The following is a 20,424-nucleotide window of genomic DNA, read 5'->3' as shown; positions in this document are numbered from 1 at the left end:
AAAATGGAGAATGTGTCAAAGGCACAACCCGACCAAATAGCAGAAAACATGTTTGTTATTCCCTTTTTCAAATAAAATTGGTTTTGCTAAAGGAACGTGTTCGGTGTATTTTTTTTTTTTTTGTATTGTTCTCGTGATATTTTTACAAGCATTTGTGCGGTTTCTTTGTAGTGATCGTTTTTGGATGCATATAATCAACAAAGATAATAAAATATCCTCCATATATATACATGTAGTGTCAATATAAATACTCAACGGAGGAAATAGATACAAATATAACAAAATAGATATATTTTATTTTTTCTATATTTTTTAACTTCATGAGACAATTTTACAACAAAAACATATCACATGTTTCAGAGGTATATTATATACCTACATACTAATATATAACAGCACATTTGATAATGATACATTTTGATTTTAATTGGGAAATGCTGAGATTTTGTTTGGCCCTGTCAACCTTTGAACATCTAAGTTAGAAATAAATGAATACAACTTATGAAATGAAATTCTAGATCATGTAGATACTTATACAAATTTATCAGTAATTTCGAGTAACAAATTTCGTGGAAATAATTTTGCTGTTTGGCATTTCTGTCAATGACAAAGATGAATGCATAGGATTACGAATGTTATATAGTGAAGTTATCATTAATGTATTTCCTCTTTTAAATTTTTATTTTTTTCACATTGTTTTTTGAAAATTGAAAATTTGTTGAAAACGAACGAACTGTTTAGGTATGATCATATACTGGATATTATACAATATTATGAAAAAAACTAAATTTCTAAAATTTTTATTTAATTTTCTATAAAGGAAAGAATTAATTTTGAAGGCAAGAAAAGGGCAGTGTGCTGAAACATACTTAACATAAATTAACATAAATATTAACATTTTTAGTAATAATCACCACCAGTGTCACAAAAGTAATCGAAATCGGCAGTATATGAAAGCTAACTGATGTTACGAAGAAATAAGTATTTTTACATACATAGATACTTTGTAAAAATTTATAAAACAAAGTTATCTATTTTAGTATAAAGATATCTGTAATATGGTATGATGATGGTTATTGCAGATCCGAAACAACCGTTGTGACACTGGCGATATATGTGTTACCACAGACAATAGCACTTACAGTGATAAGTTATTGATAACACGTGAGTGGTTTCACGAGATGAACCGGAAACCACTTCTGTGCTACGGACGATAATAATGATTAAGGTGAAGACCAACCTACAGTCGCACATGATACATTAACAATAAGGCACATGTATTTAATATCTACAGTATTAACATGTTGAACATAATCAAAACACATTTGCATACTGTCGAGGCACATGTGCTTAAGTAATATCGTATATCATTTACAGTATTATTTACGAATATTGTGTATAAAAGTCGTACAATGTTATTTCATTTGACTTTTCTTGTATTCGTAAATGTACACAGAATAATCACAGCCTTTTTTAGTCTTACTGTAAATGATAAGAAATTGATTAACCTGAGATTTCTTAAAAAGAAGACATTTGATCAATGTTCCTTCCATCTTCATACTTGTCATACTCGGAGCTCCTCTTCTTGTATCGATTGCATACATGTAAATACTTTTACAAGCACTTTGTGTGGGAAATGACTTTATGACTCGTGATATATATAATGTTTGGATTTCTTTTTACTGTAATATCATTCTGGTGAATTTTGTAGTTCCTTAACAGCCGATGATTTTGATTCTTTCATTTGCAATAATGTTCCTCGACTTCGCGCACGCACTCCTGACATGATACGTAACAGCACCAATGAAACTTGCAGTAACATCTTTCTACGATTCTCTTCTTCCGGGATTCGTATCCTCGTCCGCAACACAACAGATCACAACCGTCAATTGCTTTGGAGTTTTTATTACAAATTCTGCCTTTTGTTCCCAAAGAACCTGACTTTGGGTCTGGTTCACAAAAATCGGGAGAAGCAACTAAATAAACTAAGTCTGAACTTGTATGTGCTTTGAATTCTGGATTAACAGGCACAAGTCTTGGTAAAGTGTTTGTATAAACTAATTTAACTTCTGTTGCTCCGTCGAATTTTTCTTTTATTTTGGAGCCGACTTCTCTAAAAGTTGGCATAGCTCGCCAACAAGTCCGTAATTCGCACGATCCTGACACACCATGACACTTGCATTCTATTCTCATGTTGTTTTCGATACTCTGGAAATAAAAAAAGACATAAAACCATTAATAAATCTTACAAAAAAGTATCAATGATAAAAATGTAAAATTGAAAGCATGTACACTGTCTTGTAAGTCGTCAAAAAATGTTATGTATGCATGAATGCGCGGTCACTGTAATTTTCACGACGACAGCACTATATTTTGTCGGATGGCATGACAGGAATTTGTTTCTTTGTGTTTTGTATAGGTCAAATATACAACCATGTTTTAGCACTTTTTCCAGACATGGAAGTGAAATACTCCGGAAGTCATTAATTCTGTTGTTTCGTATAATCTATGCTTGATTTGATAAACATTTCGGTTTGAAATGTTTATTACAACAAAACACGATATCAAACCTTCTTTGATAAATTCTCGACATATTACTGACGAAACATTTTTCATATCCTATTTTTTTTTTACTTTTTACATATAGTTTATTTACAGCTACTGACAGATATGATATAACCTTGAAGCTCTTTTGCACCTTAGATTTTGGCTACCGGTGATAAAATTCTACCATATGTCATATTGATAATTTATAATAAATATGTATAGGTAAATATATAAATAATATGTAAAATTTTGACCTCAGTTTGTTATTTATGTGTCTTATAATGTATCCAAAGAAAAAAACATATAAATACACTTTTATATATAGTGCGTAGAGATTTGCCATGATAGTAGAAAGTCATTACTGACTATTAAGTTTCTAAGTGCTGAGACAAGTGTAATTCTAAATCATATGTTTAAAATGCATCGGATTTAAAAGCTACAATGTGGTAACTCTGCGGCTTTCATTTTTAACCACGCTTTCCCGCTGAATCTGACTTTCATGAAATTCAATAAAAATTATACACAGAAAAAGCTAAATGGGTACAACAAAATGTACACTTAAAAAATGTCACCACCTTTCCCCCATACACATAGCAAGCAAACAGTAGCTTCATTGCTATTATTACACTTCTTAGTTAGAATCAAGACTTGCACATATTCTTCCTCAGACTGCTGCCCTTCAAACGAAGTGCAACAGCGTGCTTTGTAACAGTATATGACGATAAAGGTACAAAATAAATGATCAGATTGCAATTTGTTTATATTGGAATATAAAGTAAATCAGGTTCAACCTTTGAAGATTTAACAGCTAATCAATTAAAGTCGAAAACATTTGGCTAGCTAGGTGCAATATTTGAAAATTATTAAGAGTATGAAAAAATACAATTAAAAGTAAATACGTCCTTTGAAAAGGAAATTGAAATTTTTAACGTGTATATCACGGTCATTGAATATAACATGTTGCAATATGAGCGTTAGAAAAACTCCAAAATATGCTGGCGTTGTTGTCTTTGTGTATAGTAAGAGATACCGATTCTATTAATTTCTCTTTCAAAACAACTTATACTTAATCATTGTATAAATAAACTTTTTTCAATTTCTCGTCAAGTGCACCCAGAATTCTATTATTAATTAAATATAAGGAAAGTTTGGATTGACAATTAAGAAATGGTGCCAAAAATATAGAATTATACGTATAAATATTTGAATTTGTATATCTCCAGAAAAACACTACTTATTGTTGATAACACAGACGGCGTTCAGCTATGATGATTACGATTTAATGATGATTGAAAAAACAGACTTCACTGAGAATCGATGCCAACTTGATGTACCCACAGTTAAAAAGGGTCCTTAATCTAGTAAAGAAGGGGGGATAATCACGCAAATCCTGACCGGATTCTGTGGTTGCCTACCGTTTTACCCTGTATCAAATCTACCCTTCAAATAGTTTTGATGTTAGATGTAAACGGTTTTAACTTTATTTAGTGGGGGGATTTTCCACAAACGACAATTTTACCACAGTGCAATATATCACTGAATAAAGGACGAGGGTATATATACTATTTAAGGACTAAAACACCGTTCACCCGGCATTCAAGGGGTGTACTTTTTTAATAAATAACTATTTCATTTCTTTACTTTCATTATCAGAGTTCTCAATAACGTACTAAATGTACTATACTAGTATTACTCATTGTTGAATAACATCATACAATATCAATGAGTTTCATTTTTGATCGAAAGTGACAATGCAAAAAAAAAAGTGAAAACAATAATAATAAAGTTAACTAAAAAAAATCTTTCAAAAAATTTCAAAACCAAGGCCTTGTTTCAAAAGTAATTATTAATAATTTTGCCATTGAAATTTTTTAAAATACACATGTCAAAATGCTTTATATTAACCGAGTGCATGTCATATTAATAACTATACGACACGTATAACCCAGTGATCACCTATCAATTTATCTTTGCCATAACTGTTAACTTTGATTTCCTTACTGCGGTGATTGGCATCTAAGTGTGAATCGAAAGGTCACTTGAAAAGGAAGTCAAAAATGTATTTAATCCAAAACAATTTGTCACATTGTTGTGTTGACCGACTAGTACAATTCATGGCATATTTTGTAAAAAAATATTTATAGATCTTCATTTTGAAATTCTTGGTATTATTTACCCTTTTTTCAACGTTCGAACGGAATGTTGAGAATATGTTAGGTTACTGTCTCATTGACGTTAACCCACATATATTTTGCCTCATTCATAAATAATTCATGGCATTATATTTTGTAAAAACTTATTTATAGATCTTCATATTGAAATACATCGCAAATATGTTACCCCTTTTTTCAACGTTCGAAAGGAATATGGAGTATCTGTTGGCCGGTTGCTGTCTCTTTGACGTATACCCACATATGTTTTGTCTCCTTCATCATGTTTTAAAGTATATGTTTTACGTGTCAGTGTTTGTGTTTACAATCGATGAAGACGTTTTTCTGTGTCATAATTACTATTCCTGACACATTTTTGGAATTTACATTTCAACACATATTGAGCAATGTTTATAAATATTTCACTACTTACAAACATAAACTGACCCTGATCACGTGACCTGACATCAATCAAGATATGAACGTAATAACTAAGACTGGTATCATAACATCTTAGAATTGTATAATTAGCTTTTATAAATATGTCTCCTGTTCGCTCTACTCCTAAGTTAATATTAGTTTTTTCAAGAATTTGATTTGATTGGAGTAAACTTCAAGTCCAGTGGCAAATATATCATCAGTATCTAAGACAACTGCTGTTTTTTCTCAAAATTTTAATTTGATTGGTGTGTATTCAATGTCCAATGACAATACATATGTATTTGCAGTGTCCAGTGACAAATATTTCAGCCATATTTAAGACAATTGACCTTTTTTTCAAGAATAAGATTAGATTGTCAAATTTTTGAAAGTTCAGTGGCAAATACTTCCATCCATATTTAAGATTTCTTCTCGTGGGAATTTCTTACAGAATTTTTATAAGCATAGTTCAGGACGTGTCATTAACAAAAGACATTATCAGCCTTGGCGAGGCGTTGTTATTTGGACAAAATTGCATTTTTATCATAATGTTAAACCCCCCTGTCAACAAATCGGAATAGACATACACAAGATGATGAATGGAATAGAACTGAAACGTATCGTCATGTATCTAGGCAATTCTTGATAATCATAATATAAAAAGAAGTGTATCTATGTGATACTATATAGTATGTTTGTAGAACGAATATTTATGATCGAAAATGGAAGTCGTAAATCCTTTCACTGAATGGACCTCGATAATCCGTCCATATTCAAGAAAATGAGTGTAGAATCATTTACGATGTAATTACTGCGTGTACATACTATCGGGTGCGAGGGAACAGTCTTAAACAAGATAATAACCAGTCTGTTGGTACAACTATGTGACATAAATCTTTAGATTAGTCTAATAAGGAAAATATATATCTAATATGTTAGACTAACTTAGAGATAAACTTTTATTTGAATATTTTAGTAAATGTGTAAGGCACTTATGGATCAATGTTAATAGTTTTAAATTCCTTCACTCTACTTTAATGATTACGTATTTGAGCTGAAGAAAAAAAGGTTATTTTGTCTAAAAGTCGAACAGTTTCACGAGCATGACTCGACAGCTCAAATAAGTCTTACATCGAAAATTAAGCATTCCATAATAAACTTCATTTGTTTAATTCTGATAAAGCAGTTCAATTATATGAACAGATGCATTTTTAATGGAACGGTAGAGATGAAAGGATAGTACAGTCGTAATTTTAAAAATATGTGTTTCGTATATAAACATTCTACAATTTCTAATCAACCCCGTAATTCAAAAAGCTCTTGCATTAAAATTTAAAGAGAGTAGAGACCTTAACTTTTGACATTACTAAAAAATAAAATTTCAATCCTTCGAAATAAAATTCAACATTAAAAATTGAATTTTTAGAATTTTAAAATTTGTTTTGATATTAAATTGCCCGTAAAAGCCAAGTTAATCGGAAAAAGTAATCTTTTACATGCTTCATTACGTACAAAAATATCAGTTTTTATACGTTTTGTTAGTTTGAAGTAATGTAACTTGAAATGGAGTTTATATAAATTACATTCGGATCCATTGAAAGTAATCATCCAGCGTTGTACATTAGACACAAAACTACCATTGACTGCCACCAACATATTTACTTGCTTGAAACACGGGGGGACATGTAATCAAGTACTTTGACGCCATTACCAAGATATAAAATTGTCAAGTTCATCCCATCAAATTGGCATATATTGTAATTTTATATACACGAACCACGATCATAATATTTCAATAAGCCCCTAACATAACATTCGGAACCTCTTGCATGGCATCGATGTGTTGAATGTTACGTAGTGTAAAGAAGAACCTCTCCTAAAGCACGAAACGTTCGTCCCTTGTTTTGGGTAATTTTCGTCAATTACTCTGAGAAAATTTTAGTACATCAAAACTTATCCCTAATCATTTGCATGGAAAAGAGTATAAAATCTTTTTCGTTCATACATTTTCCTTCCTCTTTATTCTGTTTATATTTGTTTAAAAAGACATAATCTATTATATATACATTGAAATGCATTTGAATGGAAAGTAGAGTAATATGTATACTAGTAAGAAATGTTGTCTAATATAGACATCAGGCTGACAGTTGTGGGTTTTAGGTGTAAAGTCCTTACATGTAAATAAAAATCGACAACAATACGACCATGACATAAAATATATCGAGTGTATTGTATCCTCTAACATTAGTCGTAAGATTTATGTTAGATTTCGTATTATTATTCCACCTGGGAAACATCCCAAATTTGATTGAAACGGAAAATGATGGGGGTAATGTGTCCAGGTATCTAATAAATCATTCGCCCAGTCTCATCTTAATAAAGGCTTGGTGGTATTAAACTTTAATCATATTGTATTAAGAAATCGACATGAGGCCATTAAATTGTGCTTCACTTGTTCAAATTCAATGCCTGAATTGAAATTCCTTCATATTATACTTTTACATTTTAACCTCGTTTTTGTGGTTCAGAAAAAGTAGTTTTCATCAAAGAAAGTCGTACAGGTTGCGCAAATCTTGTTATAAGTAATCATGTTTATTTAGGATGTGCAGATGTTTGCAAAAGTTCAATATATATTTAATATTATGTTAAAATAATATTATGTTAACCTTATGTACATTTCATTTGTGACAGACCTAAGCTTTGCATATATAACCTAATCCGGAATGTTTTTTTATACTCAAAAAGCTGTTATATATTTTAAATATACGTATGAATATGTGTTATGTATGGATGGTATTTACATATTTAATAGTACATTCGATATAAACTCACCTTTCTTCCAGCTTGATTATTATGAATATTCATTAATTGTCTTCCTATGTTTTTATTGTTTTTTCTTTTGCGCTTTTCTCTAGCGTCAACAAATGTTTTTGCAAATGCTATTCCAAAAGCAATATTGTCTGAACACCCTGACCATTCAAATCCCTGGTCACTGGGCCCACTAACTGTTCTATCACAACCACATTGTGTTAAGCGACCACTACTACAAGCCCTAGTAACGGCATGAGCTACACCTGCAGACGACAGCGCGTGCACAAACGATGCTTCTCTCGTGCCTGAAAATATCAAGATGAATATGAGGAAACTAAAAGTATATGTATTAAAATGATACAGTAACCCAAATAAACCAATAACGCCCAAAAAAGGACATAAAAATAGCAAATAAACTATCGTTCTAATGAAAATGTGGAGCTTTGAAGCGAACCAACCTTGCAAATCTTTATAAGAACCAGGATGTCTCTTAAATTTACAACTGTAAATATTCTAGTTTAAAAATCTATTTTGAAGTATTAATATGTTTAAGGATTATCAGTCCACCTTAGCCAAAAGGCGAGTTGAAATACAAAATGTTATATATAAAATGCATTTATTATCGGAGTAGACTAAAATCTATTTGTCGTTCTTGCTTTTGGCTAAAATACAAGTTATATCGTGTGTTCTGAATAACATAGATTGATTTTAAACACGATAAATGGCAAATTTTAAGTATCTTATGCTTAATGTAAGGTGTTCCTATTTGCAAATTCACGAATTTGTGAATATATCTGTCTTTTCATGACGAATGTATCATCCAAAATCGAAATACTGTAAAAACAAGACCACAAAACTCTAATAAAGTCCAAATTAATGATAATATATTAACTCCCCCGCATACACCCAACTACTATTTACAAATTTACGTCGTTTAATTGTGCAAATATTTACACGATTAACTAACTATTTGATTCTGGTTTAGAAAACAATGAAAGTCGAATGTTACTTTTCAGCTTCATTCTGTCTGTTTTAAAATGTAACTAAATCCATGACGTTTAAGAACTTTTTGATAGATGTTGTCAACACCTTTTTCCTTTGATCTTATTTGGTATTTATTTGTTTTAAAGGTCATAATCATACGTATGTGGGATTTGTCAAATCCTAAAGTTTAGAACAACTTTTCAATCAAACACTTTAGTTAGAAAAATGAATGTAACGTAATTTTCTCGTATCACATTTATGTATAGCGTATACGAAGTCTTAAAAAGCAGAAGAAAGGATATGAAATGATTATTGAAAATACAGGCATTTTTTATTGTGTTGTGTTCGTCGTCTATATGTGCTTTTGAGTTTTCAACACTCTTTGGTCAGTTTCATATGAATTATTACTCTTAAGTACAAGAAACATACATAGAAAGGAGGTAACACCTACCTAATTTTAAAACATTTCCAAATATATTTCTTGTCTCTACCATGCTGCAGTTCCATCGCCTATTTCTAAATTGATATTGACACTCTAGTATAGCGTTATTAGCACCGTTTTTAACACTGTCCATAATTTCAATATTTTTACGACAAATTTTTCTTTGTCTTTTAACAAGTCCTACGAGTGAATCACATGTTTCTGGAATCTGTATAGTTGAAAGACTTGACATTTTGGCCAACGACCTGTAAAAAACAAAAATTAAGAAATTATAATTTTACTAATGACAACACGTTAAATTGAAACGAAACGATACAAAATAGTACAGTTGAGGATTTTCAAATTTCAGCTTCTGTTTTCGCTCTTAAAACCTACCCATAGTTTTCATAGTCTATAAGTGGCTTATCATTCTAAGCTATAATACCAGTTAAAACTCCTCATGAAAATCAAATATTACGAATATATCAGTATTTTTTGTAATGAAATGAAATAATGAAAAGATCTTGATACATCTATTCTAAGACTAATCTTTTAGAAGATCGAAAATCAGGACAGTATACAGTATTAAACTATGCAAGTAGTCTTTGACGCTTCTTATGAATAATCTGGAACCTCACATTGTGAAGTTCTGAGAAGGGGGGGTTTTAAAAAAAAAAACGGTTAGACAGTAATCGTCTTATAAAAGGACTTGTTGAATTGTTTGTCTAACATCTTTTAACATGTTGTTTCTTTGGCATGTTGATGTTAATAGGTCGGGTGTCTCTTATGCTGCATTATAATTTGTAAGATCTATTTATAATTAATTGGTGTTGTCAATCAGATGAAATTGTCAGCAAATTTCACGCCATTAATATCTGATAAATGAAGAACTTATTTCAATAGTTTGCCAAATGTATGACCAACATTTGTTTACAACTGTCAAGAAGTAATTTTTAATGTGCTATTCGGACACCTCGGTTCACATTAAACGCGTAATAAATGGCGGGATAAATTATGATTTATATGTCGTCTGCAAACAAATGTGCAATTTGCTGTTCTGACAAAATAGTTAGCTGTTTACAAATGTTATCCCAAACCATTAAATCATATAATAAGTTGTGATTTGTCTGTTAAAACATTTTTCTGCAAGGCTTATATAATTTCTGTTTGTCAATCACCGCTAACAAAATACGTTTTATGGCCGTGCAAATGTAGAAACATTATGTTGTCAGATTTTATTCTCCATTACTGTATCTTCAATAGAATATCACTATCGTCAAGTATATAAAAATACTGACTATTGGATTTTTAAAACATTAACCAATCTTCAATAAATACATGATTTTGATACAGAACTCGAGACGATACTGGACAAAATTAAAGAAAGACAAAAAGGGTGATATTTATAAAAACAAACTTAACAAATTAAGATGACAAACTTTTAAAAAAGGTGTTGATATTTTATGAAAAACGATTTGTCAAGATTTCATTTCTTGAAGGTAAATAAAATAGTAAAATTTCAAGTGTCGATATCAGTGATACATAGTTTGCTGCCAAATAATTCCTTCTGGTTATACAATTTGATTGAAAATGTACAATTAACAAAATGTAAAATCTATTATCTGTTTAGTTTTTGTTTACTCGTTACTCAAATCTAATGACAGATACTGACAAAGTTAATTATATTATTTATCAAAAGCCTTTGGTTATTATTGTAAAACATAATTCATATCATTTAATATCCTTAGGACAATGTGTTACACAAAATTTTCTAGTTTTAACACCATCACTTCAAATATGCCGTCTTGTTGAGGTCAATGTACATCTGTAACTTTCATTTATTATAGTGAAGGAAATTTGGATGAAAACGGAATAATAAAGAGCACCAAGCTTTTGAACACAAACATTTGTAATGTCAAAAAAGTCATAAAGTTTTTAAATACAAATAACTCAAATGTCACACGTCCGCCTTTCCCAGGGCCTGTACATTTTTTAATTTGTATTTGGAGCCTGGGACGCTGTCGCCATACTTTTTATTAATAATTTGAAATTGTCACTAAAACATCATTTTATTAATATCTTATGAGTTTATTGAAAAGTTTCTCCCAGTTCTAACTGTCAAATTTCAAGGGTGTGTTAAAATAAAGTCGGGTCGGTCGACAGACTTGAAAAGAACCCGTCATGTAGATTTCACTATTTTAATGCACATCTGTGTTTACAAAAAAATCTGTTTTTCCTGTATTTAATAAAAAGTGACATCAAGTTTTGATACGACGCCCTTTTTTAGCTGATTGTTTGTATTTTTCTTAAATTCATCTGTACCTTTGTTATATTTTAATAAAGCAACAAAATTTGAAGTATTTTCTGTGTTATCTGACTATCAATATCAAACAGCCCTATTGATAACGTGTTGAATTGAAGGGGGGATAATTCGATGAAATATCTTCATTTAAATAAGCCTGTCAAATCCATTTTACATTCATTGATTCATGCTCTTACTGATTAGTTTTGTATGTAAAGAAATTCTCCATATCATTAAAGGAGAATACTTCGATAATCAACAAACAACTATTTAAATCAAGACTCCACGACATTGATTGTGGTTCGCCGAAAAGAGGTGTTCTTTCGTTAAGTGCGGAATTAAAAACTTTATTGGAAACCTTGTAGCTTTTGTTAAATTAATGCTAAGTTCTACTTTAATTTTAACAAAAGCTCTTGATTTATCTCCCTTATCAATAACCCCTCATTGTCAAATCTATGATAAAATACCAAAAATATTTTGAAAGAATAGTACAATTTTACGGTGCACATTTCAACAAAAAGTTCATAAAGTAATGGGTTAATTTAAAATTATTAAAAAGACCAACATCTGTTTTGTTGATAGAAAAATGTATTCAAATCAGGTTAAAGTTTGATTTTCTTTGTTAATAAATTTTAATTTGAAAATAAATCTTCAGTGGGATATTTTTGAGATTAAAAGTGTGAGAAATTTTGAGAAACATATGTAAAGATACCGAGACAATTCCAATAATCAACCAACAGTGAAAACAAGCGAAACCTCTTGTAAATTAAGTACATTATCATATTTATGTTTAAATCAAACACATGTATCGAAATGAATATATGCTAATTCCGAATCAAGTACTAGTAGGTTAAAGAAAGTTGAGTCCCTATCTAGGAAGAAAGAAATTGATTTTGTTGAGTGTCTAGCTTGTTTAATTTTTTCAAATTCAAAATATGAAGAATCACCTAACGTTTAAAGGAATGAAGCTCTTTTATTGTGTTATGAGGGATCATAGTAGAGGCTCACACTCATTCTATCTCTCTATCTCAGTTTGTCTAGTAAGACTACCGGCGAGACTAACACATTTGTAAATAGCATTGTTTCATTAGTAGGTACATCAATTTAGTGGCCTTAGACAACCTGACCCCTGTGTACACTATCTGAATAAAAATATATCAAAGTCAACCGTTATTAATCAAGAAACTGATATCTACATCTCTTATCCTGGCTAGCTTTCGTTCTTAATAAATGATATTTGTTTTAGTAGATACGAATGTGTACCTGTTTTTCTGTGGTATTTGTAAGCTTTAACCACCTCTTTATTCACAACTGAGCAAAACTTGTCAATAAAATCTAAGTTTGTGGCTTAAAGCTGTAGGGGTAGAGATTTCAATTTTAATGCCTGAAAGATTAAAGTATCAATTGTATGTCAGCTTGTATATAATCATTTCAGATAAGTTGTGGAATGCAGATATAAGCTAGTAAGTATTTAACACTTCTACAATGTATGCTTAGAATTAGTTGCATTTTAGTTAACAATTTGTGAACCGTTGTGTTTTGAAATCGTATACGCTCATTTGTTGCAGTCAAATCTATACTTATTGAGAAACTGGTACGTACATGTATGTAGATGCCCTCAGAATTCGTCAGTTAGCTTCTGCTACATAAAGTTTAATAAGTTATTGCAATACTTTTATAAAGAGTGCAGCATCCACTGTATCTTTAAATTGTTTTAAAAATCATTGCAAAATTATACAAAAATATAATACTTACAGCCACTGTATTCCACCAACAAACGTTAAAAACTGTAACAGAATACAAAATCCTGAAGAAATAGTGTTCATATCCAAACGGGTCATCCTTTTAGCACTTTTGATAAGAATCACGTTTCTTCATAAGAAGTATATTCTTCACAATTTACACAAGTTCCATATAACAAAGCTTATTTCTATCTAAGTGTTTCTGTGTAAAAGCCTGCAAGTCTACATTTTCAGTTCGATAAAGTTGTGTGATTTATATAGTTTTCCATCGCTATATTTCGAATAAATACACTTATTCCTCTATTGAAGTTTTACTTCTTTTTCATCACATATTGTGTTTCAGGATTATATAACCAACACGTTTCCTGAAATAGCACGGACGATTTGACAAAAATAAATAACTATTTCACTGAGGATATCGTATACTATGAATGAAAGAAAAAGTAAGGACATACTTTATCACATAATCGTTTTGATTGCTCGTCCTCTTTACTCAATCGCTCCGCCCACTTGACAAAATATTGACCCGTGATTGGCTCAACTCAACCGGAAAACAATCACCGTCATGGTTGGCCGGTAATGGATGTCGACAAATTGAGTAAAAGTACAATTAAGAAGTCGATGTAAAAATGTAATTATACAATAGATTTACAATTAGATAAACAGTTTCCGTGAATATTTATAGAAATATGAATGAATGACAGATTTTTATCTCATAATTGTACACCAGAAACAATATCAATTATGAGAATTGCATGACATTTAAAATTACGTCTGTTAAAATTTAGAATGAAATAACGTTATCATATCATAAACAACTATTTCATTTTTGTGATGGAGAAAAATCGACATTGTATATTTAGAAACACTTTCTTTCGTGTCCTTATTTATATTAATCCCTTTAAAATCGATCTCAACAAAGTTAGCATTCATTTCAGTTATATTTGCATAGCAAATTTATATTGAATTTTTCATTCAGAGGCGAGCACGTTGTGTTAATATTCGCACATTCAAACAAAGTTATTTAAATATTCAATATGTTCAATGTGTTATATTTTACATCCATTTGATTTCTTAAAAACATCCAATTTAATTAATAGTGTATACAAAATATAGATTATAGACTGTGTCAATATCAACTGTCTATTCCTAGAGTCCAATCCGTTATATACATTTGACCCGATGTCAAACACTCAAAAAAATCTTTAATGCAAAACAAAGAAATTTTATGCGAAAATTATTAATTCCTATGTGTCTGAGATAATGACATAAAAAGTGAAATCACTATTTACACATCATATGATATGCACTATAATTCATTCCATTTCGCGTAAAGAATTTATATCCTAGATCCTGATCTAAATAATTTGTGGTTATAACATTTATGCAGCACTTCTCCTATATATCAATATGTATATCAAAATATGTATTTTCTCCTGATCTACATCAATATGTACCACAAATAAATTGATTATATATTACTTGGATGTTAGACTACGTTTTGTGATTTTTCTTGATATGATCTGCAAAGTAAATAACCAATTTTTCTTTTAAGATCACACGAATTCAACGTATGTTATTGTAATTATAATAACTATTAATATTATATGTTTTTCAATTCCCCATCTGTAATCTTGATTGCAAATATGAAAAAATAAACTACAGTAGGAAATCGAGTGTTCGTCTGAGGAGGTTCGATAGACGGCTAACGAGTTATTTTCCATGTCTACGCCTATAGACATGATAGATTGAACTTTTTCTGTAATGCTGAATTCACACGTAATTCGAATTCGATTGGCATTAACTAATACGAATTAGTTTAATTCGCATTCGAAACTTTTAACGTCCATTGTAATTCGAATTGCAATGCGCATCAAATTCGCTAAATTACTGTCCAAACGACGTTAACTTTTAATTCGTATTAACAAAAGCGTATTTCTAATGCGAATTAGATAATTCGAGTTAGCCAATTCGAATGAAAAAAGAAAATTGTGTGAACGCGATAAGGGAATTCTATTCGCATTCGATTCGAATTCAATTCGAATTAAATGTTCTTGTGAACGAGGCACAACACTTGAGAACTACACAGTGATATTCAGAGTGTTCATATAACCAGGAATGAATACATTGATAGATATATACTGTTCCTAGATCGAACGTAGTTTTTACTTTACTTCTAAATATCTACATGTTTCAATAATGAGTTCTGTCGACATCTAGATATCAAAAACATTATCATATACATATATTGTATACAACTCAAAGATTTTCCCAAAGCCCTATGTAGTTTAAAACTACAATTACGTACTCTGATCATCCTCTGACGAAAAGATATCTCAGGGTACGACCTATTTCCTAAAACTCGATTTTTGTATTGCTTCATCGAAAGTTTGTAATTATTTTCCGATTTGTCAATTTTTGACTAAAGATAATCTGAGAGTTGTACAAATATGCAGTAAACTTTGTACAAAGGTTTTATTTAAACATCACGAGCCCTGTTGAATTGATTATAAACAATATTGTCATCTGTGTTTACATTCAAGAAAAAGGCTCGACGGTCATGTACCTCCTATAACTTTATTTTTCAAATATTTCACGATTCGAAATGATTATGTCACCCCGTTAAATTTTGTGGTAGAAATCAGAGTTCGTTGTAAAAAGTTTATGTCATTTGGGTAGAATAACTTGGAACGGATGTGTACTTTCTCAAAGTAACTAAGAATATATATATATATATTTTCGCCATTCTTTCATTAATTTTTATTGCTGCTGAACATCTATAGTAATGCTTCTAGTAATTCTTCGTTTGATATAGAAAGGGAAATAAGTTCATAAACTCTTCTACATCATTTCTTTTCTTTTTTTCTAGCATGCCATAATATGGGTGTCGGAAAAAAGGAAAAAAAAGCAGTTTACTCATCGGATTGTTAACTTTGAGAATCACTTGACTTCTTGCATAATAAAATAATGGGTATACAACCATGCATTACTGGAGTGTGACATTCTTTAAGATGTGCGGTACATATCGGCATAAATACACACCAACGTGTCGTCCGTCCAAAATGGAAACGTTAAACCCGATGCCTTGTATTGTTTCAGTTTCAAGCTTTCAGCATAAAAAATAATCTTTGCATCCAGCTCCTTTTACTACCTTTTTTTTAGTGGAGATTCAAATTTTCTGTCCTTCACCACGGTCGAACTTGCAGAACATACCAGTATTATTTTAATAAACTCGTCATAAATATTCATGAAGTATTTGTCACTGGACATAAAGCACGACACAGTCAATCAACCTACTCGAAAGTAGACGTGAAAACAGGCCTTGAATTAAAGTTTTAGGATACAAGTCAAGTACAAGCAATCATTCAAAATATAAAATTTTAAACATCCATGCTACTTCGTTTTTAAAAGTTCTCCGACGGCCCTCCGTGAACTATCTCAATCTTATTAAATACATTTTTTAGTTAACATAAAACGTCTCAGCGCGACATCTTTAAAAATAAATTTAAGTCTTCATAGAACTCATGCCGAGTTGTCGTTCATGATTAATAGCCCCGTACTACATAATGTGCAAATAAACTGTGTGATGTTTAGAAATCTCAACCATTTTAAATTTAATTTGAAATTATGAATTTTATGGAAAAACTTTTTCTTTTGACTTCGCTTGGGTTCATTCTTTGAAATTCTTCCCAGCTGCTGAAAGACTGGGAGTTAATAGGTTATATTGTAAACTAAATTTAAGAATTTGTAAAATACGGAGACCTGAAAATAATTCAAGCATGCATGTTAATGTATATTCAACCGAAATTTTTAAACGTTTTTTTTATGTTGATAAATATGGTAATATATACATACATGTAAGAACTATAACAAGTAGAAAGAATGGAAAACTTCAGAAAGATGACAGTCTTTTTAAAATTTCATTTGTTCAAATCGGCCCACTTATGATACGGTAATCAACAGTTCAGTGGCAGGTATTTCTGATTTGATAGTGACTGCAAATTTCACTCTTGACGTCTAGACTAGAACAAGAAAATCGACTCGAAATTTTAATCAAATACATTGTTTTAACATGTTGGAGATGTCAAACAAATTATATGCGAAAGACTTCGTTTGTCAAAGAAAATCACATACTTGTACATGAAATGTGGAATCAGGGTCGCAGAGATACGAGCAATAAGAATGGAAATGTGAATTATTATTGTTATGCATTTATTGCTCAAATCTCCTGTTACTTATAAACGAATTTCGTCTTTAAAGTTAATCTACAGAATCTAATGCAAAACGTTAGTATTGGTGAATTTAGTTGTTGTTGCAGAAGTCACCTTTATGTATTTATGCATGGATGTAGTATATAAGAAATCAAACTAGGAAATAATTAGCAACTTTGGTCAGTCAGTTTCATACTTCACAGATTTAACTGATATGTTCATTTTCTTGGGACTTTTTCTCTCTTCGTTTTTAATATAAGAGTTGTTCAATGGAGGGGACCACAACAAAAACACCAAATTAAACCTTGTAATTTCTAGATTACATCACTAATTTACATTAGTTTAAAAAATTAAGAGTAAAACTTTTTTCTCTATTTTCATATTTACTTTTTTCCCATGGAAGAAATGTTCGCGTACATGTAAAGTGACTAACAGGTGTAAATTAATTAATTGGTTTAATTAAAGGTGAGAAAAAGACATTGATTAAAGAAACAAACAAAAGAACATATGTTGATTTCTTGTATTGTGTGATTGTTATTAAAATCACAATATTAATTAATAAACAATTTAATTATCAATACTCATGAATAGGTTAATCAAATCATAAAGGTTACCGCGCTAATTCCCCTAGCTTACGTTATGGCCTCACTCTAGAAAGGGAAATCACAACTCAATTTCATTAGAAGAGTACTCAAAATTTATTATGGGCGCATGCACCTTTGGTGTTTTCAAAACACAGATCAAAGAAAAATAAAATACATTAGCTCAATAGAGCAATGCTTTCTTTTTTCAAATTAGATGCACTTATTTAGCTTGTTAAAGTAGTACTCAAAAATAAAAATAACGATCCATTCATATATTATGCATTTCTTACGCTCTTAAGCTTATTTATTTTTAAACAATTGTTGTTATTGTGATATACGGTGCATGTATTTAATCACCTGCATAGGTGATACAAATTTGAAGAAGTGTGAAAGTCCATTTATACGACTCTGAAAAAACAAGTTTTAATAATGATTTATACTAATAGATGCCATCGCCTTGATAAAGTAAAAAGCTACATGTAGCTTAATACTTATAATCATTTTGAGCACTTTATAATTTTATTTGAAATACAGTTGCAAGTCTTATGCAAATGATACAAATGACAATTAGTGTCAAGGCATGTTGCAATAGTCACTATGCAAAGTTATAAAAGTAAATATCACCAGCAACATTTTGGAGAAAACCATTAGAATTCATATTCATATAGCTTAGGATACTTTGAGTGGCACCCGAAATAAATAAAAAAAAATATTACGAGTCAAAAATACTTTGAATCCAAATTTTTCTTTATCCCAAAGAATTGAAAACCTTCTTGTGTTATGGAACTTTCATCAGATTTAACGGAATCTCAAAAGAAGATAAGACTAACACGAAAAAATAATACACCGATCTTGTGATATTCAAATCTGGATTCACAGTCATTTTAAGTCAGCTAAATATTTTAAACAATTTAAAATACGAATTTAAAATCGCTTTGTAATTTTAATCCAGTGATATTGGTATGGTTGTGTTATGTTTTTGCAGATAGACTACTCAATTATTCAATATGAATTAGCAAAGATTAGTTATATACAGACACCGTTTTTTTTACATAGAAATATATGTCAGAACAAGATGACACTAATGATTATCTAAATAATTAAATAAATGATAATAATTGTATAGTGTTGATACATTATCTAAAAATCAGTACATGTATTATTAAGCAGGGGGGCATAATCCAAAGTAATTGTTTCTACATACTAGGTAGACAAATTAATTAACTACGTCTGTATAGGTTCCGTTATACCTCGTGACACAACCGAGTAGTTTAAAATATTCCACGAGAAATAAATAATTATTAATAATAACAAGAAAATAATAATAGTAATGATAATGAATTAGTTTTTGAATTCCTAACCACATTTTTACAAACACAAATTGAAAAAAAACCAGAACAGAATGGGGAAAAAATTTAAAAAAAAAGACAATGATAACATTAGGGACACAAGAAAATGATGTTCTTATAAGACCCATAATGGTACACCAACCTACGTTAATCATTTGAATTACTATGGTAAGGCCAAAAGACATTTGCCAATGAAATGCAAGATAAAACAAAAAGAAAAGTTCGTTTTTTGGTGTGCGGGATGTATAAATACGCAGCCACGTCTGTCCAGAATAGCTAGGACGACGAATGCAATGCCTCGTGTAGATATATATGAATAGTTAGCCCATGTTCCCTCTGCAAGTTAAAAAAATCAATGCCACATCTCGTTAAATACGTGGTATGTTACAAGGGAAAATATCTGCCCCTTTGAAACATACCATATGTAGTATTTGCATCCCTTAGACATTAGTCGTTTTCAAACCACCTTGCAACACCTTATATTGCTTTATTGCTAAATTGTTTCGTGTTGCACATGCATGAGATATTTCCCAATGGATGCAAACAGACAACGATAAAAACTTGATAGTAACCCCCTCTGTTCAAGATCTATGAATGTGAATAGACTTTGTTTAGAAGTCAATAATGAGAAATATTGAGTATATGAAAACGTCAACAGGGTAAACGCAAGGAGTAATACTTGAAAGGCGGATTTAAAGGATGCTGGATTTATATATTTATCTTTTATTAAATTATTAGTAAACCGTTCCCTGTCACAAGATCTGACATTGCATAAAGTCAATTATTAGAAATATTTAGCAAAAGTTAGATCCCCCTCCCCCTTTCTTCTTTACTGGTGATCTACCATTGCTCATTCAAGAAAGAGACGAAAGATACCAAAGAAACATTCAAACTGACCACGCA

General features: G+C 30.5%; 1 protein-coding gene across 1 annotated transcript; it reads right to left on the bottom strand.

The window, feature by feature from the left end:
• Positions 1-276: 276 nt before the first annotated feature.
• LOC139500064 (protein Wnt-4-like) lies at positions 277-14,904 on the bottom strand. The gene is made up of 4 exons (XM_071288794.1): positions 13,391-14,904; positions 9,364-9,599; positions 7,950-8,233; positions 277-2,208 (listed from the first exon to the last, which is right to left on the bottom strand). The coding sequence occupies exons 1-4, from the start codon at positions 13,474-13,476 to the stop codon at positions 1,741-1,743; spliced, it is 1,074 nt and encodes a 357-aa protein (XP_071144895.1). The 5' UTR covers positions 13,477-14,904; the 3' UTR covers positions 277-1,740.
• Positions 14,905-20,424: the final 5,520 nt, after the last annotated feature.

This window comes from Mytilus edulis, chromosome 13 (assembly GCF_963676685.1).
Source record: "Mytilus edulis chromosome 13, xbMytEdul2.2, whole genome shotgun sequence".
NCBI lineage: Eukaryota > Metazoa > Mollusca > Bivalvia > Mytilida > Mytilidae > Mytilus > Mytilus edulis.
This window is presented reverse-complemented; position numbering and strand designations above follow the sequence as displayed.